The sequence below is a fragment of the Bufo gargarizans genome, chromosome 1 (genome assembly GCF_014858855.1).
Source record: "Bufo gargarizans isolate SCDJY-AF-19 chromosome 1, ASM1485885v1, whole genome shotgun sequence".
NCBI lineage: Eukaryota > Metazoa > Chordata > Amphibia > Anura > Bufonidae > Bufo > Bufo gargarizans.
Window position 1 is genome coordinate 151302434 of NC_058080.1, and position 27843 is coordinate 151330276.

Genomic DNA, 27843 nt, shown 5'->3' on the forward strand with positions numbered 1-27843 from the left:
TTATTTTCCGGGATTGAGCCCCTAGGACGGAACTCAGCGCCGGAAAAGAAAAACGCTTGTGTGAAAGTACCCTTGCAAATATGCTGTAAGTGAATATACCATACAATACACACAAAACATATTCCTCAGCCAAAGTATGTCCTGCACATTTAGCTACATTCTGTCTGGTAACCAGCAGAGAGCAGGCAAGTTTTACAAAGTTTCGATTTTTTTTTTTTCCAGTATTTCTTGAAACTTGATCCTTCAGAAGGTTCTCTTCATGCTTTGGAAAATACAAATCAGCAGTCCACATTCCTAGCAGCCTTTTTTACATCATCCTTTTACTGACAGCAAGCTGGGACTTTGCTCTTTATACACACCGTCTTGGGGTTAAGACTCCTTTGGGGGACCCCAGGTTACTTTGGAAAATGAAGTTCTGGGCAATTATTACCCTGATTCTTGTCCATGAAGTTCTACAAAATGGTGAGTTATTTTACTGGCTCTCATAGTGTCAGGTCCCGAAGCACCTTGTAGCCAAGCTGCGCAGTCCTGAGGAGCTCCCAACCCCTGGGACTGAAGGAACTGCTTTCAGATATTAGAAAGCAAAGATATACATGTATGAAATGACTGCTGTAAGCTGTTACTTATTTTCTGGAATCTCAGCTGCTGACTTATCTATGTGTATACGGGATACTGATCACATATGGACAGATTTTTAAATATCTGTTAATGACATAGCTATATGAAGTGCATGTTCTTGATATTGATGTATTTAATTTTTTTTCTGAGATGTTAAATACTGGATCTTTTCGGACAGGAAAAAACCCATATCAGTCCACCTGTCACTCGGTGTGTGCGCTTTTCTATCAGGTTATTTACCGCCTTGTATTAGGGGCTATTACCTGCACCAGGCTACTACACCACTTCTACATCAGAAAAAACGGAGGCAGGAAATATCGTTAGATCTGCTCATGTGGAGATTTAATTTCATATGTATTTTTTTGTGCTGTGTTATTCCCATTGAGGTCCATGGAGACAAACTGAGATGAAAATGGCATACACGTTATACCGTTTATAAAGCCATTTACTACAATTTAACATCTGTCCACTGCATTAAAATACCGCAAGGGCCAAATGCACAATGGTATGTCTAGGGGGATGATTACTATAATACAATGACCTCTGTGAGTCTTATGCTATTTAATTACTTATTGTTATGAACTATTAAAAAAACACTGGTTGAAATTAAAGGGTTTTTCCGAAATCAGAAAGAATTTGGCTAAAGTGAAAAGATTTCATGAAAGGTTCCTCACTCACCTGATAAAAACCCTGTCGCACCAGCACTACTGACCCTGATGGTCTTTTTTACTGTACTGCAGGGATGCGGTGCCCATCTGCCCACATGACCGCTGCAGCCAATTGCTTGCCTCATTGGTCTCATACTGTTCACAAGTGAGGCCTCTGACTGTCTGCAGCAGTTTCGAAGGTAGACAGGCTGCAGCAGTTTCAAGGGTAGACAGGCTCCAGCACAATACAAAAAGACCGGGTGGGAGGATAGGACAATGGCAAAACCAATTGTTCTCATTACAGCCATTGCAAGGTTTTATTATGGCTGTCACTCAGCTTTCCCATGCTCCTGAATGACAAAACTGTACAGTCAATACAATGATATATTTCCTGTTTCATCACATATCTGTCAATTTGTTAAGTCTCCTGAAGAACTGGGTGACAACTCTTGTGGGGGCTCTAATGTTCACATTAGCTGTCACCTACCTTTCGTATGCACAGATATAGTGGTCTTTAAGGGCCTATTTACCATTTGCCCAGAAACGGTGAGTTAATGTCCTGCATTAAAGATCATTTCCCCCAATGAATGAGCGTTTTGCAGTTCATCGTGGGATCTGCAACATCTTTCCATGAGCCTATTATGGCAAACAAGTAAAGTTCATTCCTGATAATCAGCCAACATTTGCCCCATGTAAACCCTTTATTACTTTGCAAATTATTACACTATAATTACATTGCGGTCAGATATTTATTATCCGTAATTTGGACAACCCCCTTCACTTTGCAGGTCGTCTTGTCAGCCTGTTTGGTAGGTAGGCTCCTTTGATCAGCTTTTAGCCCTGAAGTGGCACAGCATGATATCAATAGTGCATGATGTCCATTATGTCCATCTGGCATCGTGGGGCAGAGTTTAGCTCTGAGATTGAAGGCCACTGCTTGACAGCAGGACACTCTAAAATCAAGGTCATGGTCCACCACATCCTCTGTATAAACACATACACCCCTGCAGGATCCTGTGAATTATGCCTGGGTTAGTATTTATACAGGCTCGAGATATGGTTTTATTTTCCTGGTCTTGATGTTAGCACAGTGCTACCCATGAGCTTGATTTTCTTTTTTTCAAAAATCTTTAGAGGTAGACATGTGGACAAAATTGTTAGTACCCTTCCATAAAAAAAAAAAACGCAATGATCACTGAAATAACTTGAAACTGACAAAAGTAATAATAGATTTTAAAAAATGCTGAAAATAAGCTAATGAAAGTCACACATTGTTTTTGATTTGTGGCTCAACAAGATAATAAAAAAATTAAATTAACTAATGAAACTGGCCTGGACAAAAATGATGGCACCTCTAGAAAAGATTGAAAATAATTTGACCGTAGGGAAATGTTAGCATCACAGGTGTGTTCAGACTTGTAATCATTCTGCCTTTTTCAAGTGCTGTGTACTGCCATGGTGTGTACCTCACTGAACATGGACCAAAGAAAGAGTTCTCTCAGGAGATTAGAAAAAAAATTATAGACAAGCATGTTAAAGGCTATAAAAACCATCCCCAAAACAACTTGATGTTCCAGTTACTACAGTTGCCCATATTATTTAGACATTTATGGTCTACGAGACTATAGACAAGCTCCCTGGATGTGGCTGCAAGTGGAAAATTGATGACAAATTGAAGAGACAGATAATATGAATGGTAACCAAAGAGCCCAGAGCAACTTCCAAAGAGATTAGAAGTGAACTCCAAGGTCAAGGTACATCAGTGTCAGATTGCACCATCTGTCTCTCTCTGCACCTTAAGTGAACCGAAAGAAAGACATCCGAGAAGAAACCAGTGTTGAAAGCAAATATAAAAAGTGAGATTGGAATTTGCAAAAATGCATATTGACAAGCCACAAAGCTTCTGGGAAAATGTCCTTTGGACAGAAATGTGCTGCCCAGTGTCAGAAAGCTTGGTCTCAGTTGCAGGTCATGGGTCCTCCACCAGGATAATGACCCAAAACACACAGCTAAAAACATCCAAGAATGGCTGAGAGCAAAGCATTGGACTATTCTGAAGTGGCCTTATATGAGCCCTGATCTAAATCCTATAGAACATCTGTGGAAGGAGCTGAAACATGTAGTCTGGAGAATGCACCCTTCAAACCTGAGACAGCTGGAGAAGTTTGCTCATGAGGAGTGGAGGCCAGAATACCTGTTGGCAGGGGCAGAAGTCGCACTGAGAGTTACACAGAACAGGTGAATGCCTCAAAAGGTTGTGCAACAAAATATTAAGTTAAGGGTATCGTCAGTTTTGTCCAGTTTAATTGGTTTGTTTTATAAATTATTCTGTTGAACCAGAATTGAAAAGCAATGTCTGATTTTCATTAATTGATTTTCAGAACATTTTTATTCATTATTACTTTTGTCAGTTTTAAGTTTAATTCTGTTACCATTTTTTTTTTCCTTTAACGTAGGGGTACTAACAACTTTGTCCACGTGTGTATGTCTTTATAGGGATAGGATATCAGTTTTTCTCACAGTGCAGTTAGAATATAAGATTATTGCCTTATAAATATTCACTAATCCATTAATCTTTGACGTTATGAGAATTCACTGGTCCAGTAATTTGATAGACTTGTACACGTCTACATCTTTGTTTTCATTAGATGCTATGTGTGTATGAGCATGTGCGTGTGCAGTGATTTGCTACAACTTACTCCTGGATTGTAATTTTATTGTTGTTGGACTTCAAAAAAGTTGAACTCAGTTTTATCCCTTATGCTGGACAAGTTCTACTTCATAGCTGAGTCGGAGGCCAGTCACAAGATTTTAAATATATGTGAGTGGTGGTGAGCTGGATTTTCTTTCTATTTCTAAAATTCTATCTGCCTACTGTAGTTTGCAGGAACCGCTGTGTGCCAAAACCAAGCAGCACCAAAACACCGCAGTTTCATACCATGTATAGTGGTTGTGTCTGCTTATTACATGACAAGTGAGTGAATGGAAACGGTGCTGCAGTAACCAGGCGCGGCCACTATACAGTGTATGGCGCTGTGCTGTTCTAGTGCCTGATTTTGGCGCACACCAACTGTTGCAAACAGGTAATTGGCGGGGTGCCAGAATCTGGTATTAATTGCCTATCCATATTGTTAAAAGGTGGATATTTAAATGAAGCTTAGTCATTTAAGACATGCTTGTTAACAGAAAAATATTGCAGAAAAAGCTCCAGGCTGACCACTACCATTAGTAAGGCCACTTTCACACTTGCGTTTTTGCTGGATCCGGCAGGGTTCAGCAAAAACGTTTCCATTACTGATGATACAACCATCTGCATCCGTTATGAACAGATCCGGTTGTATTACCTTTAACATGCCAAGACGGACCCGTCATGAACACTATTGAAAGTCATTGGGGGATGGATCAGTTTTCTATAGTGTTGTTTTGCTCCGCTTCCCGTAACAGAAAGAAAACTGAAGCTTGCTACGGTTTGCTCTCCAGTATGGGAATCCAACCAAACAGAACGGAATGCTTTTTGGTGCATTCCGTTCTGTTCAGTTACGTTTTGTCCCCATTGACAATGAATGGGGACAAAACAGAAGCGTTTTTCTCTGGTATTAAGATCCTATGACGGAACTCAATACCGGAAAAGAGAAACGCTAGTGGGAAAGTAGCCTAAGGCGTTCTTAAATTTGAGTCTTTGCTCAAGATTGAATTGTCATATTTCTCTCTCACTGCCATACTAACTAGATTTTTGTGAATTTGTTTTATACACCAATAGTTTATGGATCTGCAGTGAAATACAAATAATTATAGAGTAACAGCTTTATTAGGTTTTATTAATGTGTAGAAAGCATGAGCTCCAATAAGAAAACATCAGTTCATAAACTTCAAAAGATAACTGTACATTAAAAAGGCAATCCCATGTACATGACCTTACATTTGTCAGTGTAAGGCCTCATGCACACGACAGTATTTTTTCACGGTCCGCAAAAACGGAGTCCGTAGGTCCGTGATCTGTGACCGTTTTTTCGTCCGTGGGTCTTCCTTGATTTCTGGAAAATAATTTTTTGGGGGTGTCCACCTGGCCGTGCGGAGCCAAACGGATCCGTCCTGAATTACAATGCAAGTCAATGGGGACGGATCCGTTTGACGTTGACACAATATGGTGCAATTGCAAACGGATCCGTCCCCATTGACTTTCAATGTAAAGTCAGGAGTCCCTTTCAGGTGTCCGCCTGCTGAGCGGAGCGGAGGCTGAACGCTGCCAGACTGATGCATTCTGAGCGGATCCGCTTCCACTCAGAATGCATTAGGGCTGGACGGATGCGTTCGGGGCTGCTTGTGAGCCCCTTTAAACGGAGCTCACAAGCGGACACCCGAACATTTTAACTTGAAGCGTCCCCATCACCATGGGAACGCCTCTATGTTAGAATATACTGTCGGATACTAAAAAACTGTGTACATGACTGCCCCCTGCTGCCTGGCAGGTGCTGCCAGGCAGCAGGGGGCAGACCCTCCCTGTTTTTAACTCATTGGGGGCCAGTGCGGCCGGCCCCCCCCTCCCTCCCCTGTAGTTAACTCATTGGTAGCCAGTGGGCCCCCCCCCCTCCCTCCCCTGTAGTTAACTCGTTGGTAGCCTGCCCCCCCCTACCTCCCCTGTAGTTAACTCGTTGGTAGCCAGTGGGCCCCCCTCCTCCCTCCCCTGTAGTTAACTCGTTGGTAGCCAGTGGGCCCCCCCCTCCCTCCCCTGTAGTTAACTCGTTGGTGGCCAGTGGGCCCTCTCCCCTCCCTCCTAATTAAAATCTCCCCCCCTATCATTGGTGGCAGTGGAGAGTACCGATCGGAGTCCCAGTTTAATCGCTGGGGCTCCGATCGGTAACCATGGCAACCGGGACGCTACTGCAGTCCCGGTTGCCATGGTTACTTAGCAATTTGTAGAAGCATCATACTTACCTGCGAGCTGCGATGTCTGTGTCCGGCCGGGAGCTCCTCCTACTGGTAAGTGACAGGTCTGTGCGGTGCATTGCCTAATGATCTGTCACTTACCAGTAGGAGGAGCTCCCGGCCGGACACAGACATCGCAGCTCGCAGGTAAGTATGATGCTTCTACAAATTGCTAAGTAACCATGGCAACCGGGACTGCAGTAGCGTCCCGGTTGCCATGGTTACCGATCGGAGCCCCAGCAATTAAACTGGGACTCCGATCGGTACTCTCCACTGCCACCAATGATAGGGGGGGGGGAGATTTTAATTAGGAGGGGTAGGGAGGGGGGAGGGCCCACTGGCCACCAACGAGTTAACTACAGGGGAGAGAGGGGGGCTGGTCACCAACGAGTTAACTACAGGGGAGGGAGGGGGGCCCACTGGCTACCAACGAGTTAACTACAGGGGAGGGAGGGGTGGGCTGGCTACCAACGAGTTAACTACGGGGGGGGGCCCACTGGCCACCAATGTGTTAACTACAGGGGAGGGAGGGGGGGCTGGCTACCAACGAGTTAACTACAGGGGAGGGAGGGGGGGGGGCGGCCGCACTGGCCACAAATGTGTTAACTACAGGAGGGGAGGAGGGGTCTGCCCCCTGCTGCCTGGCAGCACCTGCCAGGCAGCAGGGGGCAGTCATGTACACAGTTCTTTTAGTATATTCTAACCTGAAGCATCCCCATCACTATGGGAACGCCTCTGTGTTAGAATATACTGTCGGATCTGAGTTTTCACGAAGTGAAAACTCAGCTCTGAAAAAGCTTTTATGCAGACGGATCTTCGGATCCGTCTGTATGAAAGTAACCTACGGCCACGGATCACGGACACGGATGCCAATCTTGTGTGCATCCGTGTTCTTTCACGGACCCATTGACTTGAATGGTTCCGTGAACCGTTTTTGTCAAAAAAATAGGACAGGTCATATTTTTTTGACGGACAGGATACACGGATCACGGTCTCGGCTGCAAAACGGTGCATTTTCCGATTTTTCCACTGACCCATTGAAATTCATTGGGCCCGCGAAAAAAAAAGGAAAACGGCACAACAGCCACGGATGCACACAACGGTCGTGTGCATGAGGCCTAACCCAGTGCTTTACAATTTAGTATGTACGGATGATTATTCGGGCATTATTCCTTCCCATGTGCATAACCTTAAATTTGTCAGTGTTAAACCTCATCTGCCACTTCACTGCCCAAGCCTCCAATCTATCCAGATCCATCTGTAGCAGTACACTGTCCTCTTCCGTGTTAATTACTTTATGCAATATAGTGTTATATGCAAAGCAGTGCAATCCCCCTACAAGATCATTAACCCCTTCAGGACCCTGCAATTTATCACCCTAAAGACCAGGCCATTTTTAGCAAATCTGTAAGTGGTGATAACTTTAAAATGCTTTTACTTATCCAGGCCATTCTGAGATTGTTTTCTCATCACATATTGTACTTTATGGCAGTGGTAAATTTGAGTCAAAATATTTCATATTTATTTACCGGTATAAAAAAATGCCAAATTTACAACAAAAAAAAATGGAAAATTTGGCACATTTTTATTTCTCTACTTAAAAAAAAAAAGTAATACCTCCAAAAATAGTTATTACGAGGGACGAGCGAACTTCATATTTTGTTGAAGTTCGAGTTCGTGTTCGGGTTGGGGTATATGTTGAATTGCGTTATGGATTCCGTTACCATGGACTATAACGCAATTCCATGACGGAATGCACAATGGAATGCCTTTACAGGCATTCTGTTATTCATTCCATCTGAACAGTAGTCTATGGCCAGCATAACAGATCCGTCCGGTATTTGTTATGCTGCATTTGCTTTACACCCACATTTTCACTTTCCCAAAGGGTAAAAGGACAAAATGCACCCCACATTTTGTTCCCCATTTTCTGCCGAATACAGCAACACCCCAAATGTGCTAAAAAACTGATCAGTGATGGCCAACATATGCGGGCTGTCATCTTTTTTCACAAGTCCAGCGATGCACAGGTAAGCCCTTACCTGTGCCTGTGCCGCGAGCCGGTCTGAAAACAAATGCGGTCACCGGGAGCAGGCAGTTCCGAGAACAGCCCGATGAAAGTCCCCAGTGGCTATTCTCGGAACTGCCTGCTCCCACTGACCGCACTTGTTTTCAGACCGGCTCGCGCACAGGTAAGGGCTTACCTGTGCCTCGCTGGACTTGTGAAAACAGATGGCAGCCCGCATATGTTCGGGGGCGAACAATGCAAACTGGCCATTACTGAAACTGATGTATGGGCGCACAGCAGGCTTCAGAGTGGAAGGAGCACCATATGGCTTTTGGAAAGCGGATTTCGCTGGAATGGTAATTGGGAGCTATGTCGCATATGAAGACACCCTGAGGTGGCCCTACAGTGGAAACCCCCAAAAAGTGACCCCATTTTGGAAACTACACCCCTTTAAAGAATCTTTCAAGGTGTGTAGTGAGCACTTTGACCTCAAAAGTGTTTTCTAGAATTAGGAAACACTTGGCAGTGAAAGTGAAAAATTTCACTTTTTTCACCAAAAAGTTGCTTTAGCCTACATGCACACGAACATGGTTTGGTTCCGTGTCCGTTTTTTTTTTTTGCGGATAGGATGCAGACCCATTAATTTCAATAGATTCGCAAAAAATGTGTCCGCATCAGTATGTCCGTTCCTTAGCCCCACAATTTTTTTTTTATAGAATATGGCCTATTCTTGTCCGTTTTGCGGACAAGGATAGGCATTGTTACAATGGATCCACAAAAAAAGCAGATGACATACAGACACCATCAGTTTTTTTTTTTTGCGGACCGCAAAACACATACGTTCGTGTGCATGTAGGCTTACACCCACATTTTCACTTTCCCAAAAGGTAACAGGACAAAATGCAGTCCACATTGTCAGTCTTTTCTTGTTTTCATCCAAAACTAATACATTACACAATTTAGTAGTAACACATTCCAAAACTAACCATCTTAGTAAACACTCTCCTAAATGGTACGTGGGATGGACTAAAAAAACTCAGCGTTCTCCTTGATGAGTCTGTGAAAATATGGATATGAAGCTTAAATAAAGTAAAAACTACACTTTAAGTACCTTGTGTATAGTAATGACTCTTCAACCACAGTAATATATTAATGGAAATTGAGTAACTACCCTGCATGTTGTTTGAACATTTATCTGAAGGAGCGTGATGAGGCTCTACAGCAGCGGTCCCCAACCGCCGGGCCGCGGCCCAGGACCGAGCCCTGGAAGATGGTTTGCCGGGCCGCGGCGATCAGGGCAGTCTTTAACTCTGTACTAATGAAGCGCTTCCATTATGGAAGCGCTTCTTTAGTACAGAAGGACCAGGAAGCGGTGAAGGATCTGTACTCACCGCTTCCTGGTCCACGGCTCGGCTATCGGCTGTGCAGGGCTGCGCACAGCGTGAGTTCGCTCTGTGACCTCACACTGTGCGCCGCTATACACAGCCAGCCGACAGCAGAATGAAGAGGATCGCAATGGTGACCAGGAGCAGGAGAGGTAAGTGTTTTTTTTATTTTATTTTATTTTATTTGCACTAGGGGCTGATGGCTGACCTGGGGGACATACGACTGACATGAGGGGCAGACATGAGGGGCAGGCATGAGGGGCAGACATATGGCTGACATGAGGGGCAGACATGAGGGGCAGACATATGGCTGACATGTGGGGCAGACATATGGCTGACATGAGGGGCAGACATGAGGGGCAGACATATGGCTGACATGAGAGGCAGACATGAGGGGCAGACATATGGCTGACATGTGGGGCAGACATATGGCTGACATGAGGGGCAGACATATGGCTGACATGAGGGGCTGACATGAGGGGCAGGCAGAGGGGCAGGCATGAGGGGCAGACATATGGCTGACATGAGAGGCTGACATGAGGGGCAGGCATGAGGGGCAGGCATATGGCTGACATGAGGGGCAGGCATGAGGGGCATACATATGGCTGACATGAGGGGCTGACATGAGGGGCAGGCATGAGGGGCAGGCATATGGCTGACATGAGGGGCAGGCATGAGGGGCATACATATGGCTGACATGAGGGGCAGACATGAGGGGCAGACATTTGGCTGACATAAGGGGCAGACATGAGGGGCAGACATATGGCTGACATGAGGGGCATAAATCGCAAATAGGCCAGCACTACTCACTGTTGTTGCAATAATTCCAATGTGTGGTGGTGCCCGTAGCGTTGAATCCTGGTCCTAGGATTACTGTAATAGCCAGAAAATAAGTAGAATAGGCCACGGCACTCCAAATGGATCCAATTAACTTCTTTATTACACCTTATGCAGCTGCATAAGGTGTAATAAAGAAGTTAATTGGATCCATTTGGAGTGCCGTGGCTTATTCTACTTATTTTCTGACATGAGGGGCAGGCATGAGGGGCAGACATATGGCTGACATGAGGGGCAGACATGAGGGGCAGGCATGAGGGGAAGACATATGACTGACATGAGGGGCAGGCATGAGGGGCAGACATATGGCTGACATGAGGGGCTGACATAAGGGGCTGACATGAGGGGCAGACATGAGGGGCAGACATGAGGGGCAGACATATGGCTGACATGAGGGACTTACATGACGGGCAGACATGAGGGGCAGGAATGAAGGGCAGACATATGGCTGACATGAGGGGCAGACATGAGGGGCAGACATGAGGGGCAGATATGAGGGGCAGACATATGGCTGACATGAGGGGCTAACATGAGGGGCAGGCATGAGGGGCAGACATGAGCGGCAGACATATGGCTGACATGAGGGGCAGGCATATGGCTGACATGAGGGGCAGGCATGAGGGGCATACATATGGCTGACATGAGGGGCAGACATGAGGGGCAGGCATGAGGGGCAGACATATGGCTGACATAGGGGGGCTTATGGCTGACATTGGGGGGCTTATGGCTGACATTGTGGGGGCTATTGGCTGACATTGGGGGCTGATAGATAGCTAAAGGTTTGGGGGTTGATTTGAGCCATTGGGGGTCTGATCTGAGGTCTGATTAACATTGGGGGTCTGATTGCTGGTCTGACCTGAGGTGTAATGAAAAATATTTTTTTCTTATTGTTCTCCTCTAAAACTAGGTGCATCTTTTAGGGCGAAAAATACGGTACAGTGCAGCAGAGACCAGTGCAGCAGAGACCAGTGCAGCAGAGACCAGTGCAGCAGAGACCATAGTCAGTTTATATAGTCGTTATATAGTGTTATATATTTTAATATGCACCTTGTGTTTTGTTATGCGCCCGCCCACCCCCTAAGCCCCCCCCCCCCCCCAGACTTTCCTGCATGTGGAATAGGTTTAGCTTCCGTCGCCTACTACATTTTGTAAGAGACTTGCATGCTGTGGTTAATTTGGAAAAATTGCAAAGTGTTTGCAGTGAGACTCAGGGACTACTACTACCACCATTTCCAATGTCTATACACAGCCAGGGGGAAAAGTAAGCTTTTTGTTATACCTCTGAACCATGCCTATTGCTATCTGTACTACAACTTTCATCATCCTCAGTAAAGAAACTGGGCCTGTTCTTTGCCTCCATCTTTTTGCCAGCCCTGCACCTGCCCCCCTAAATGCACCCTGCCAACCATACACCCTCAAGGACACCCCAACTACCACCAGGAGAGAGTCCACAAAAGGCTCAGGGTGTGCAGTCTCCATTCACTGCTGCTCAGCCTCCAGAAGGACCAGAGTGAGGACACACACCGTGAATCACTGCTACTCCTATCTATGCCACCACCACCGCCACCACTCCCATTCTCCTCCCAGCACTCCCACTGCACAGCCACCTTCTAGCCATTTATAAATCAGGTCCCTTTTGATGAGGCAGAAAGGCCTTTGGCCCCCCTTATGTACCAGGACCTGAAGGGATCTGGTTATCAAACTTTAACCTCAAACGTTTTTTCCCTATGGCTGCCCTGATTTGCTTCCTAAACCACTCTTGCCTGTAAAGGTAATGTATGCAGATATATTACAGAACTGCTGAGAACTACATTTCCAAAATACTGTACAGGGTTTCAGTGGCAAAGTGGAGCATCACTGTAAAGCAGTTGTCCATAGAGGACTAACCCCTTTCAAAATCTCAAAAGAAGGGGAAGCTTATGCTATCTTTACAAGAGGTATTACATGGCACCCCTTCAGAGTGTTTTTTTAATCCTATTTCTCTTGGTGCATAGTTTAGTATTTTTCATTTTTTCCATGGTTAGACTTTTGATGTATTAATAACTAACATATTATAAGCTTACTTTCAGACTTTGAGGATTTGGCTTTAGATGGATCATGAAACTAAAGAAATGTTAAAAAATGATGCTGTTACTTTTGGAGCGCTTGTTGCCGCAATACATTGGAACAATAACACGTGCACTTTTTCCCTCCTGCATCTGCTTTATAGAGGCAGTTATATCTCCACCTAGGCATCATATGATTGATTATATTTTATAACTAATATTTTGTAACTAATCAATACATTGGAACAATCTCCAGGACGTGGAAATCTATCTTTCTGACCATTATGATGTTTTCAACATATAGCACTATCCCATGATTGCTTAATGAAACCCAGCCTTAAAGGGAACCTGTCACCGGGATTTTGTGCATAGAGCTGAGGACATGGGTTGCTAGATGGCCGCTAGCACATCCGCAATACCCAGTCCCCATAGCTCTGTGTGCTTTTATTGTGTAAAAAAAATAAAGATTCAATACATATGCAAATGAACCTGAGATGAGTCCTGTATGTGAGATGAGTCACGGACAGGACTCATCTCAGGTTAATTTGCATATGTATCAAATTGTTTTTTTTTACACAATAAAAGCACACAGAGCTATGGGGACTGGGTATTGCGGATGTGCTAGCGGCCATCTAGCAACCCATGTCCTCAGCTCTATACACAAAATCCCGGTGACAGGTTCCCTTTAAGGCCTTTTTCCCACTACCGTTTGTTTTTTTTTCGTTTTACGGGCCGTTTTTTGCGTTCCGTATACGGTCCGTATAAGAAACCATTCATTTTAATGGTTCCGCAAAAAAAAAAACGGAATGTACTCCGTATGCATTCCGTCTCCATTTTTCCGTTCCGTTGAAAGATAGAACATGTCCTTTTATTGCCCGCAAATCACGTTCCGTGGCTCCATTCAAGTCAATGGGTCCGCCAAAAAAACACATACAGAAATGCATCCGTATGTCTTCCGTATCCGTTCCGTTTTTGCGGAACCATCTATTGAAAATGTTATGCCCAGCCCAATTTTTCTATGTAATTACTGTATACTCTATATGCCGTATGGAAAAACGGAACGGAAAAACGGAACAGAAACGGAAACACAGCGGAAACAAAAAATAACGGAACGATGGATCCGTGAAAAACAGACCGCAAAACACTGAAATAGCCATACGGTAGTGTGAAAGAGGCCTAACAATGTGGTTTTCATTGCACTCTATGCATTTGTATCAGACTGGGTGGGAGGCGTGAGGGGAGAGAGAATGGTGGTAGTAGTAGTAGTAGTATGAGGATGGTGGTATTACTCATGGTGGCGGCTGTCCTGCTCCAGCTCCTCTTTTGGGCCGTGTACCTGAAGGTCATATTTCCCTGGGGCACACCGTGGTTGGGGTGTCCTGCCTGTTGGAATGTGGGGTGCTCTTGATGTTGATAGTGAGGTGCCAGTCAGGAAACACTCTTTACTAATGATTCATGGAATAGATGCACAGTCATTGTTACAAACATGGCTGAGGCTGAATTAAATAGTTAACTCCAGGAGCTCCCTGAGAGATCCACTTTTATATAAACTGTTCTATACTTCCCGATTCAGCCAAGAGGTGCACCACAAGTTCAATTATCCGTCTGTATCTCGAGCAGCAGCCGAGATACGATCAGTGCCTGGAAACCTTTACAATATGCTGTGCCTGAATGAGTGCTGCAATTCTGGGTATGACCAGAGCCTATGACTTTTAGAGACCTGGGCAAGTGCTGTGAAGTCCATAGCCTTGTGCTTTACCTTCACAGATTCCTATGTACAACCCTCTTGTGATGGCTGCTCAACCTCGTAAGGGATGCTGAACTGTAAACCTTCTCTGGGATGCTTCCTGGTCTCTTCCCTGGGTCTCTCTATGTTTATATATTCAGCTACCAGATCTAGACTAATCTAACTGAACAGGAAAGAGCCAAGCCCAAGTTTTAGGACTCATCCCTTTCTGGTTACTTTCTCTAGGGGGCGGGGGGTAATTAACCCTATAATTCAGCTTTATAGTGCATGAAAATAAATAGTTTTCAATGGAAAAAAAAAACATTAGCAATCCATCACATTACGTATCTGACAAGATCTTTGATCATTTAGCAGTGGCCCACTGGGTCACTGCACATTATTGTTCCCAGGGGTGTATTTAGAAGTTAAAGGGCCCCGCAGCACAATTTAGCCCCCACCATGCACTGAGAAGTCCAACAAATGTACAACCTTTTCATTAAAGGTAATATCTGCCATAATTTTATCACTTATGCTTATACGGGGTGCAGCTCATTTGGCACACACAGAACTACATGTCTAGTAGATGGTGCCAGAACACAAAGCAAGGGCTGTGGCCGGGGAAGCATGATAGGGTTATTGGGGAATTTCCTCGGGTCCTCTACCCCCATCTTATAACCTCCATTCCCCATCTACTCATACCTCCCCTACAACCCCACCACAAATGACACAACACCGTACGTTGGAATTAAATGGCCACAGCAGCCTTTTATTAATACAAACATAACATGTAACTGTCAATATAAATATATATATAACAATATATATATAACAATATATATATAAAACCCTGACGAAGGAGGTCCTAGAAGCCCCGATTCGATTCCAGCTGGTGCCCCAAACACCCGGTTATGCCACCCTGCCTCCAGCCGTATCACTCCAGCTTGGAGACACCGAGTGATGGTCACCCACTGAAACCAACCAACTTTCCACACCTGGGAGTCCAGCCCCACCGTTTGAGGCCCTCCCATCCACAAACACCAAGCCCTACCACCGTATTCCAGGACCTCCTACCGCCAGACTGCTATGACAAACAATTACCTACCACCTACCCCCCACAACACCCCTAACCCCCCCCCCCACCAGAAAAAGAGGGAGGGTGGGTGGGAGTTTCTACCTCTAAAATGGCGCCCGACTTTCTCCTTTTAAACCTACTACACCGCCCCCTACGCTAACCCGGCCTCCTACTTCCTTAACCCCTTCCTCCCCCTTTCCAACTCCCTTTTTACCTGCCGTCCCCTCGTCCCCCCAACCTCTCATGTCAGCCTCCCCTTAGGCTGCGCTTCTAGTCCGGCTGCACTGGAAGTATGAGAGGTGGAAGCAGGCAGTGCCGGGAGGAAGAAGGAGGAGTGTTAGGGTGGTAGGAGGCTTGGTGTGGTGCTCCTGACAGAATAAGGCCTCTAAGGATTGCAAAGTAAGAAGTACAAAGGAATCGCTGAGTGCCCCAGTGCAAAGTACTGTGATAGAGAGACAGTCTTACAACAAGTGTGAATGGAGAGGGAGTCCCCCGACCCACTGGCACACCACTGAAGAGAGACTGTCACCAGCCGGTAGGCCTTATGCCGCACCACTGACTGAACAGCTATTCCTTATTCTTGTTATTACTTTCATACGTTTGCTTGTTTTCTCTTAATTGAAGACTTCAGTAAAGTTCAGTCAAAGCCAGTGGAGTCGTGTTATTCACAGCGTGCAATATTACACATGTAAAAATTCTGCCTGACTGTAGAACCACTAGCGGTAGCTAAAGGGAGTCACACTGAACATCTACTATAGAACTCAATGAAACCTGTTAAAATATCTGTGCAGTGAAATCCCCTAATGACAATTGCAAACAAAAGCTATGACTTTGAGATTGTTGGAGGCAGTGTCGGACTGGGGCACCTCGGGTCCACCAGTGTAACTGATTCTGGGGGCCCACCTTAGGGCTCCTGCACACAAACTTTTTTTTTTTCCATGTCCGTACCATTTTTTTTTTTTGTGGTCTGTATGTGAAACCATTCACTTCAATGGGGCTGCAAAAAACGGAAATGACTCCATGTGCATTCAGTGTCTGTATGTACACATGGCCGTTACGCAAAATTATAGAACATGTCCTATTATTGTCGGCATTACAGACAAGGATAGGCCTGTTCTATTAGAGGCCGGCTGTTCTGTTCCGCATAATGTGGAATGCACATACCCAGTATCCATGTTTTGCAGATCCGCAATTTGCAGACTGAAAAACATCCAATGGTTGTGTTCATGAGTACTTACAGTGATAACAGAAATATTAAAGATGAAGTATGATGGTAGACACTCACAGCAAAATGCACAAACATACATGTGGCAGAATTTAGGCTACTTTCACACTTGCAGTAGGTCTGGCAGGATGTTCCAGCGGGGGAAGAGCTACCACAAGTGTGAAAGTAGCCTTACACATACCGCATTTTTCGCCCCATAAGACGCACCAAGGTTTTAGAGGGGACAATAAGAAAAAATATTTTCCATGACACCTCAGGTCAATCCACCAATCAGACCCCCAATGTTAATAAGACCCCCAATTAGACCTCAGCTCAAACCCCAATGTAAATGACCCCCAATCAGACCTCAGATAAGAGCCCCATGCCTCATATCAGCCCCCAGTAGCCTCCATTCAGCCCCCAGTAGCCTCATATATGCCCCCAGTAGTCTCTATCCAGCACCCCGTAGCCTCATATATGCCCCCAGTAGCCTCATATAAGCCCCCAGTAGCCTCATATATGCCCCCAGTAGCCTCATATATGCCCCCAGTAGTCTCTATTCAGCCACCAGTAGCCTCATATATGCCCCCAGTAGTCTCATATATGCCCCCAGTAGCCTCATATATGCCCCCAGTAGCCTCATATATGCCCCCAGTAGCCTCATATAAGCCCCCAGTAGCCTCATATATGCCCCCAGTAGCCCAATATATGCCCCCAGTAGCCTCATATATGCCCCCAGTAGTCTCTCTTCAGCCCCCAGTAGCTTAACATCACATAATACACTTCTCGTTTCCATGGTTACAACCACCCTGCAGTCCATCAGTGGTGTTCGTGCTTGCACAATATAGGCAAAAGTGTCAGCCCCTCTGGTGGTCGGGACCATAGGCTAGTGCTTTATCCTATAGTGTGCAAGAACGACCACCACTAATGAATTGCAGGGTGGTCTGTAACCATGGAAACGAGCAGTGTATAATGTGATGGAAAAATGAACCCAGCCAGCAAAGGAAGCAATATGGATAATAACAGTATATTAGTAAGTGGCTTGTATTAACTTTCTCTACATGATAAATCTGACTTACTGAAGTGAGGCAACCCCTTTAAGACCACGTTCCCTTGATCATGGGGGTCCTAGCAGTCAGACCCCCACCAATCAGACACTTATCACCTGTCGTGACATAGCTGTTTCACCTTTATACATTCCCTATCCTTCAAGGTTTTCTTTTTCTTTAAAATTAAAAACAAATTAAAAATCTGGCCCAAAATATGTGTCAAACTAAAATAGAAATGCTCGCCTGTTACAGGGCCTGTGTCCACTTTTCTAGTTATCCTCTATCCACAGGATCGGGGATAACTAAGTGATCCATGGGGGTCTGAACGCTGGAGCCCCCACTGATCCCCTTTCTTGACTGAGTGGCAGGTTGAGCATAGGCCCTGCCTCTCCATACAATCTCTATGGGGTAGCTGGAGATGGCAGAGTACAGCACTGGGTATTTCCAGTGGTCCTAAAGAGAATGAATGGAGTAGCAAGGCATATATGTGGCCTGTCACACCATAAAAAGGGGGATCAGGACCCGTTCCTGGAATCAGTGGGGTGGGGGTTTGCAGAATCGGACCCTACTATTTATATAGGTATACCCTATGGTGTGGAGAGGATAACTTGAAAACCTGCACAACCCCTTTAAATCCTCCACCACTCCTCCATCAGTATCTCTTTACATGGCAGCAGTGATGCCTATAAATATGGAATATCATCACTACCGCCATGTAAACCATACGTGTCAATACTGGAGAATATGACGCACTGTGCAGAATTTTTCGGGCATAAGTCCAAGCTCCTTTGCACCTTTAACAAAGCCCAAGCAAAGGTGCTAGAGGAGCAAAGTGAGCAAAGGGCACAAACGGAGGGTCATAACTGAAACAGAGGCATTAGGGTCACCTGAGGCAGGGCAATAGTGGGGATCCTGGAGCAGGGGTAACTGGAGAAAAGGCAATATTAGTGGTGCATTTAGAGTGGGGGCATCTGGAGCTGGGGCACTTGTGCACCTAAAGCAGAGGCATCAGAGTTACCTGAGGCAGGGTAATAGTGGGGTAATAGTGGGTATCCTGTAGCAGCTGCAGGGGTATTAGGGGGGCAACTGGAGAAGATTCAATATTAGGGGTGCTTTTAGAGTGGGGGCATTGGGGGGCATCTGGTGCTGGGACACTTATGGGGGTGCACCTAAAGCAGAGGCATTGGGGGGGACCTACAGCAGAGTCTCCCCAATGCACTCTGAACTATGCAGAGAGCAGCACACATACACAGATCTGTTTCTGCTATAAACAAATCCTCTATTTTCACTACTGTCACACACCTGAGAAATCAGCCCAGCACCGCAGAGGAGTCCTTCGTTCTAGCAGCCACAGTTTCCTGACAGCAGGGAGGGCAGGAGGAGGCAGACACCTTCTCTCTTCCTTCACTGCCAGCAGTCCCAGAAGCTTAGAAGATACCGCGGGGCCTCCTGCACAATGTACACCAGTAGAAGGCTGCATCACTGTGCGATACTGCCACCTAGTGGTTACAATAATTATCTCTCCTGAGAAAGGAAAAATTATTACTCCATCTTATCTCAGGCGCAGGAGATTGGGGCCTACTGAGGAATACCCCGCCTCCCCGGTGGGCCAGTCCAAGCCTGGCTGGAGGGCCCCACGTGGTCTGAATTTATGCACCTTGGCAAACACTACCATGTGTCTTGTGAAACTTCCCTCTGCAGCACACTTTCTTTAAATTGGGCTCCTGGGCACATTGCTGAATATACGTTGCAATTTTACCCAAGGTGTGGCTCCCATATAAAGTCTATAATTGCACAGGAAACTATTATAATGAAAACTATAGCTCTGATTTATGAAGTCTGGTGTTTGCTCGTCTGGTCTTGATATCCCCTGCACTGCCGTAGCTGGTGTAGATTTCAGTCCTTATTTACACCAGAAAAATGGCGTACATGGTGATAAAAGTGCCAGGGCCGATAGTCCCGTTCTTGTCATGAACCTGGCAAGGACAACATAAAAAGCCAATTGTGACTAAATTGAGTCACAATGGTGTTTAAAAAGTTGCAAACCCTGGGTTTGTAACTTTTTATGCTGAAAAACGGGCATAGGGGGAAGATAAATCTCCCCCTATGTGTTTTCTGCCAGGAATACTGTATATTTTCTTAAAACTCCTGCATTCTTAGCATTTTATGTTATATTTAGTTCTTTTGCATGGTTTTAGAGAGACCCAGGTGCTGAAAAAAGCCAAACTGTCACAACAGCATGTAAGTGTTGGGGTGCAAAAATAAAATATGGTTTTGACTAGTCTCAAGTACTGAAGCCACAATAATGTTATACATTTGTATATTTTTATATATAGAGCAGTGAAATGGGGCAGACTGACAGTGGATTTTCTTTATCTCTCTCTGTGCTCTTTTTTAATTTTCTTATTTTCAAAAGTTTACAGGTCAAGTAAGTGAAAAGCATCTGATAAAGAATAATACACAAGCCTGAATACTTAAAGTGGGTTGTCTGAGTTATAGATATTGATGAACTAACCTGATCCTTAGGTTAGGTCATGATAACAGATTGGTGGGAGCTGATTGGTGGAGGTGTTGGATCTAACCTAACTTAAGGATAGGTCATCAATATCTATAACGCAGACAACCCCTTTAACAATGTGATCAATAACAGATGATGAATATAGATCTTGGCATGCATCAGACAACTGCTTCAAACTGATGCTCTTTCTACAAGATGTATAAATGAATGGTGATTGATGACCATTCCTTTTAGTCCGATCTTGGCAAGACACTTTGGGGGGAAATTTATTAATAATTCTATGCCAGTTTTCTAACATCAAAAAGTCACAATTTTTTCACAAGCCTTGTTTTGTACAGAAATTTTGTGATTTGTTTTCTCAATTTGATGCTACACTTGCCACTTATCTAAAAAGTGGCCAGGATGTGGACAGGAGTTAATGTGACCTACATTATGTGGTCTGATATATTTAAGATACACTATATGGACAAATTGATTGGGACATCTACAAATTATACCTACTGTAGCTTTTATAACATACCATTCTAAATCCATAGGCATTAATATGAAATTGGTCCCTCCTTTGCAACTGCAGAATTTACCACTCTTCTGAGATGGCTTCCTTCAAAATTTTGGAATGTGTCTGGGAATTTTTCCCATTCATCCTGAAAAGCATTTATGAGAGCGAAGAGAGGGCCTAACTTGCAATGTCCATTCTACTTTATTCCAAAGGTTTCGGATGAGGTTGAGATCAGGGGTCGGTGTGGGCCAGTCATGTTCTTCCACACCATACTCATTCAGCCATGTCTTTATGGACAATGCTTTGTGCACTTAGGCACCTTCATGCTGGATCAGAAAAGGGCCTTCTTAAAACTGTTCCCACAAAGTTGGAAGCATACAATTGTCCAAAATGTTTTGGCATGCTTAAGCATTAAGATTTCCCTGGAATAAAGGGGTGTATGCCAACCCCAGAAAATCAGCCTCACAGCTTTATCTTACACCAGCGGACGTTATACTAAGATGGCATATGGAACACTAGTCTTAGGAAATTTCCCCCTGCCTTTATATATCACACACTTAGATAAGACAAAAGAAATTATGTATATTTTAGCTGCTCTGTATGTTGAAAACTGAGGAATATTATTCTTGACCCCAAACATCAGATGCATTCTATAATTCTTGGCCAGTTGATCAGTCCACTTGGCCAGTGCTGAGTAAGACTAGTGGAAATATGATTGGCTTGGGAGTGAACAAAGTCTTTTCTGTGTCTCAGCCAGAAACAGGTCTAAAGATAGCTGAAGGCTGATGAAGGAGGACATAAGGGCAAAGAATCATGTATGTGATAATGAGGCTGCAAAGACTGTGAGGAAAAGGCAACTGCTCTTCTAGACCACTGTGTCTGGTACGGGAGCTGTGGCTGACATTGCAGTGATGTCAACGCAGCTAGCTCAGTAATTTGGCACCCTGGCTTGCTCTTTTATGGTGGCACTGTGACATTTCTGCCTGCCATTCTTTCTAATCTTAAGAGGTGGGGTGATATGGAGGTTAACTGTTTCACTGCATTTAATGTACTCCACTGATCTGCATAGTCCCTGGAGCTTTTAATTTAATTTTAATAGATCCCCTTTGGGACATAGTGAAATATACGATTTCCACCACGAATGTCACAGCAATTTACCTCCATTTTTTGTGCACTTTAGGGTATTAATTAGACCTTGATGACAAAAGTATGTGAGAACATGACTTTGATATTTAATAATGCATTAATGTATCTCTTGTTCAAGATTCTGGTTTAAAAAAGCTGGGTGACAACCATTATGTTAGCTGTAGTCTTATGCGTTGCGTCTGTGCCGCACTATTCCAATGTACCACAGACTTTTATGGGCAATTGTAAGCAAAAGAGGTTTCCATTTTGACATTTTCAGGATCCCACAGCCTCAATTTTATTGAATAGCCGACTGTGTTGTTCAATAGAACGTAAAAGAAAATGTATAAAATTGCACAGTATAATGTTTATGGTAGTTATATGCAACTGTCTAGACTAACTGGCTCTTTCACACTTGCGTTCTTTTCTTCCGGCATAGAATTCCGTCGTCGGGGCTCTATGCCGGAAGAATCCTGATCAGTTTTATCCTAATGCATTCTGAATGGAGTGAAATCCGTTCAGGATGCATCAGGATGTCTTCAGTTCCGGAACGGAAAGTTTTTTGGCCGGAGAAAATACCGCAGCATGCTGCACTTTTTGCTCCGGCCAAAAATCCTGAAGACTTGCCGCAAGGCCGGATCCGTTATGAATGCCCATTGAAAGGCATTGATTCGGATCCGGCCTTAAGCTAATCGTCATTTCGGCGCATTGCCGGATCCGACGTTTAGCTTTTTCTGAATGGTTGCCATGGCTGCCGGGACGCTAAAGTCCAGGCAGCCATGGTAAAGTGTAGTAGGGAGCGGGGGAGCAGCATACTTACCGTCCGTGCGGCTCCCGGGGCACTCCAGAGTGACGTGGATGACGTGATCGCATGGCACGTCATCCATGCGCATGGGGCGCTCTGACGTCATTCTGAAGCACCCCGGGAGCCGCGCGGACGGTAAGTATACTGCTCCCCCGCTCCCCACTACTACTATGGCAACCAGGACTTTAATAGCGTCCTGGCTGCCATAGTAACACTGAAAGCATTTTGAAAACGGATCCGTCTTCAAATGCTTTCAGTACACTTGCGTTTTTCCGGATCCGGCGTGTATTTCCGGCAAGTGGAGTACACGCCGGATCCGGACAACGCAAGTGTGAAAGAGGCCTAAGTCATTGCAATTAATGTAAACACTGAATGCAGTGCAAATTTAGCCTCACCTACTAAGAGATGGAACTAAGAAATGGCTGAAATAGTCACTATTTTCAACAGAGTTTGCATAAGTCAATAGTATAAGCAAATATAAGAAACTTTGTAATATATCTTATCAAAGAAAAATACTAATTTCTCCTCCTATCAGCTCTTTCCAGATTTCTAAACTTATGTTTACTATGAATTTGGTAATACATCTTGTAACACAGAGACAGATTATCAGATTACTGAAGGATGGCATTACAAACTCCTATAGAAGTTATGGAAAGGGGAGGGGAAAGAAAGAGTGAGCAGAAGAGTGGGAAGTGTAAGCGTTATATCTCAAACCAAGTGCTTTATTCACATCTATAGTGTTCAGTACTTCTCTATACTTGTCCTAAATGCTGCTTTTGAATGAGAGACAGAAAGAGAGATGAGAGTAGAATCTCCTTTTTTCTCCCTGTGCACTCTATGGGGAGACATGATGAGCAGTATGTCTCCACCCACTGGATCAGGGATATCTGAGATTAGAGATAAAGGCTGCAGAGGAGAAAGCTGATAAAAAGGATTGCCAGGTACAAGTTATATAATGGCTAGACATAGTGTTATTCCTCATCTACACACATGTGTTTATTCTATAATTTAGCTATAATAGTCTGCCTACATTTAATGCACTGCCTGTGCTGTTCATAGTACGCCCAAGCCATAGGTTCGCCACCACTGCCCTAGAGGATGGTAACAAAAATACCTCATAAAATAAAAGAGCACAGATGAGTAACATTTACAGTCACTGCAGTGTGAGATGTGAGAGGCGGCTACTTATTGACTGAAGTAATAAACACAAGTTTTGCTCAACAACATGGACAAGGTGTTTTTATTCCAGTATGTGAAGCTGAGTCTGCTTTCTGTGTTGACTTTAGACATCAGCCAATGGCCCGGACGTCCAGGCTAGAAAAGATTACCAGGCTAGTAATGTTATGACACAATCTCATACCTTATTGTACGTGTGATAATATAGGTGATACTCCATAATATCACAACAGCAAAACCCCTTTTATATGTATATATACATGTAGCTTTTATTGGAGCCAATGGAGCACTTCACACTGATTTTTATAGCTGCTTCATTGCTTTTATAGCAACTGTGCAAATAAAGACTGAGAATCAAGGTTTTTCAGGTCACAAGTGAGGGAACATCATGTGAATCAACTATGGATTTGTTTATTAGTCAAAGGGGCTCTATGGCATCATTTACATAAGGCTAAAATAGCGAGTACATGTAGTACTTATGCAGTGTCCAATATATACTAGGTAAAAATTCACTCCCCAAGAGCTGATCGGAGGCAATTTTCAGCAATAAATGGACTGTGTTTACCACTCATCTGTACAGGCTTTATAGGTGAGATAGATGTATAGTAGTGATCCACTGCTGTCTGTGAATGCATTTCATGTATCTCATACACGAGACTATCTGTACAGAAGAGACAAAAAACATGGTAACAAATGCATGGAAAAACTTTTTTCTGTATCTAATCAGGGCTGGGCTGGGATTACAAAGCAGTTTTGGCATGCAAACCCCACCAGCCCACATATGAAATCACTTAAAAATAGTGATGCTCAATGAATGCTGAGGCAAATTTTTCATGTCATGCCCCTTTGTAAACCATCAATGCATAAAAGTAAATAAAAGCACATGATAAAAATAATCACATGGTTAGGGACATACATTACCCTTCCCAACAGCAACATCTACCGTGGCAAATCTCAAAATACCTCCTCAGCATTCTCAATGCCACCAGGCAGCACAAAATACCTCCCAGCACCATTGCTTTTAACTCCCCCCCCCCCCCCATTGGCAGCAGCATTGTCCCCAGTTAATCCCCTCCTGATGCAGCGATTTTTTTCAATTTTACCTTTTTTATTTTTTTTTACTCCCTGCCGTAGAGTCATAACATTTTTTTTCCATTCATATAGCCATATAAGGGCTTGTTTTTTGTGGGATAAGCTAGACTTTCTATTGAAACTAATTGCTTTTGCATGCAATGTACAGTAGTAGAAAGGTGGGAAAAAAAATCTAAATGGGGTGGAAAACACAATTCCGCCATAGTTTTATGGGTATTGTTTTTATGGCATTCCCTATGCAGTATCAAAAACATTATTTTCTTTCTGCAGCTCAGTACAAATACAGCAATACCAATTTTTTATAGTTTTTATTGTGTTTTAATACTTAAAAAAAAATTTTTTGAAAAATATTTTTTGTCTTTGACCCCCCATTTAACTTTTTATATTTACATCTCCGGAGCTGTGTGAGGGGTCATTTTTTTGTGGGGTTATCTGTATCTTTCAATTATACCATTTTGGGAAGTGCTGTGACTCTTTGATAATTTTTTATTACATTTTTTGGGGGGTGAAGTGACCCAAAATTTGTGAATCAGCCTTTTTTTTTCATTATGGCATTAATCATAACAGGAAAAACACTGTTATATTTTATTAGTTCAGGCGTTTTAGGACACACGGATACTAATTACCGTATTTTTCACTTTATTAGATGCACTTTTTTTCCCCCCACAAAAATGACATCTTATAAATCGAATACAAATGAGCACCTTTAAGTGGTTTGAATTTTATACCTTTTTTTTTCCTTTCCTTTTTTTACATTGTTTTTAGCCCCAACTATGGGACTTTACTATGCTATTGTCTCATTGCTTCTCCCATAGACAGCAATGATTTATGGGAGCATTCCTACGTTCCTATCAATGCCTACCATAGGCAAGCCTTGATAGAAACATAGCTATGAGAGGCCTCATAGCCTTCAGAAAACCTAAGTCTGCCATAGCAACTAAACGGTTTCTGTGATGTTATAGCGGGAGACCTGTTCGTTCGCCAGGAGCACAGCACTCACAGGAGCCATATTTAAAGATCCAACATCTGCAATACATGTAAGGCAGATGTCGGGAAGGTGTTACATTTTTCTCCTGTTTTCGAGAGTGACAGTATAGCAGCAGTGAGGCTGGTTGTGCCTAGAATTTATGGGCTTCAGAGAGAACCTAACCCTACCCTCAAATCATTCTAAGAACTAATAATGTCCACCAAAACAACCCTTACTCTAAACCCAACACACAGAAGAAACAACACAGAACATGTATAAGAAAGTCTCACAGCCCCCTAAAACAGAACACTTAAAGGGGTTGTCCAAGTTATGAAAAAAAATAATATAGCAGTGAAAATCTGATATATAACTGAGCTAAGCAAGTTTTATGCAAAAAGAATAATAACATATATATATATATATATATATATATATATATATATATTTCCTCATTTCCCTGGTTCTTTTCTGGCCCTTTGTTTACATGCAATAAAAACAATCTCTGCCCCTCCCCCTGCTCTGCTAAGGGAGTGAATACAAGAGCTGCCCTGAGTGACATGTCTGCCTGCTGGGATACTCTACAGCATGTTGTATGTGTAGGACTACAAGTCCCAGCTGTACAATGACACTGCTAAGGGAGTGGATACAAGAGCTGCCCTGAGTGCTGGGAGAATCAACAGCAACTTGTAAGTGTAGAACTACTAGTCCCACCTGTATAATGACACTGCTAATAAACACAGGATCTTCCCCCTACCTTCTTGTGCAATGCTCTCTCTAGTTTGTCAGCTCCAGTGCCCAGAATTGTCTCCTCACTGCCTGCAGAGCTGTGCAGCTAAAGGTGTTAAGAATCCTAGTAGAAAGTAGACGGCAGTGAAGGGGGGGGGGGGGGGGGGGGCGGGGACGTGGCCAGCACAGTGACGTCTCGGTTATAGGCTTGTAAACGACCTTTATCAGAGCAGGGAGAGAAGCTGACATCACGGGTCATGTGACCCTCAGTCAAATCAGAAAAACCAGCCACTGGTGAATTAGAAAGCTGTTACATTTGCCTAGTTAGGAAAATAGAAAGAACAAAAAAATAACTCGGACAACCCCTTTAACCAACTCCCGACCGCCTAACGCGCCGATGCGTCCGGGAGGTGGTTGATTTGTTCCTCCTGGACGCATCGGCGCGACAATCTCGCGATACCCGAGATTTCCTGTGAACGCGCGCACGCAGGCGTGCGCGCTCACAGGAACAGAAGGTAAGCGAGTGGATCTCCAGCCTGCCAGCGGCGATCGCTAATATACCTACTACCTGGTCCTCTGGTGGTCCCTTTTGTTAGGATCGACCACCAGAGGACACAGGTAGGTCAGTAAAGTCGCACCAAACACCACACTACACTACACCCCCCCCCGTCACTTATTAACCCCTTATAAACCCCTGATCACCCCATATAAACTCCCTGATCACCCCCCCTGTCATTGATCACCCCCCTGTCAGGCTCCGTTCAGACGTCCGTATGATTTTTACGGATCCACAGATACATGGATCGGATCCGCAAAACACATACGGACGTCTGAATGGAGCCTTACAGGGGGGTGATCAATGACAGGCAGGTGATCACCCATATAGATTCCCTGATCACCCCCTGTCATTGATCCATGTATCCATGGATCCGTAAAAATCATACGGACGTCTGAATGGAGCCTTACCAGGGGGGTGATCAATGACAGGGGGGTGATCAGGGAGTCTATATGGGTGATCACCCCCCTGTCATTGATCAACCCCCCTGTAAGGCTCCATTCAGACATTTTTTTGGCCCAAGTTAGCGGAAATATATATTTTTTTTGTTTGTTTTTTCTTACAAAGTCTCATATTCCACTAACTTGTGTCAAAAAATAAAATCTCACATGAACTCACCATACCCCTCACGGAGTCCAAATGCGTAAACATTTTTAGACATTTACAGACGTGGACAAAATTGTTGGTACCCTTTGGTCAATGAAAGAAAAAGTCACAATGGTCACAGAAATAACTTTAATCTGACAAAAGTAATAATAAATTAAAATTCTATAAATGTTAACCAATGAAAGTCAGACATTGTTTTTCAACCATGCTTCAACAGAATTATGTAAAAAAATAAACTCATGAAACAGGCATGGAC

General features: G+C 44.1%; 1 protein-coding gene across 1 annotated transcript in view; it reads left to right on the top strand.

Moving 5' to 3' along the window:
- The first annotated feature begins 257 nt into the window (after positions 1–257).
- PDGFRL (platelet derived growth factor receptor like) overlaps positions 258–27843 on the top strand; it is a 196407-nt gene continuing 168821 nt past the window's right edge. Inside the window, exon 1 of the mRNA XM_044296171.1 lies at positions 258–462. Coding sequence (XP_044152106.1) covers positions 408–462 — 55 coding nt within the window. The 5' untranslated portion in view covers positions 258–407. The remainder of the gene's footprint in view (positions 463–27843) is intronic.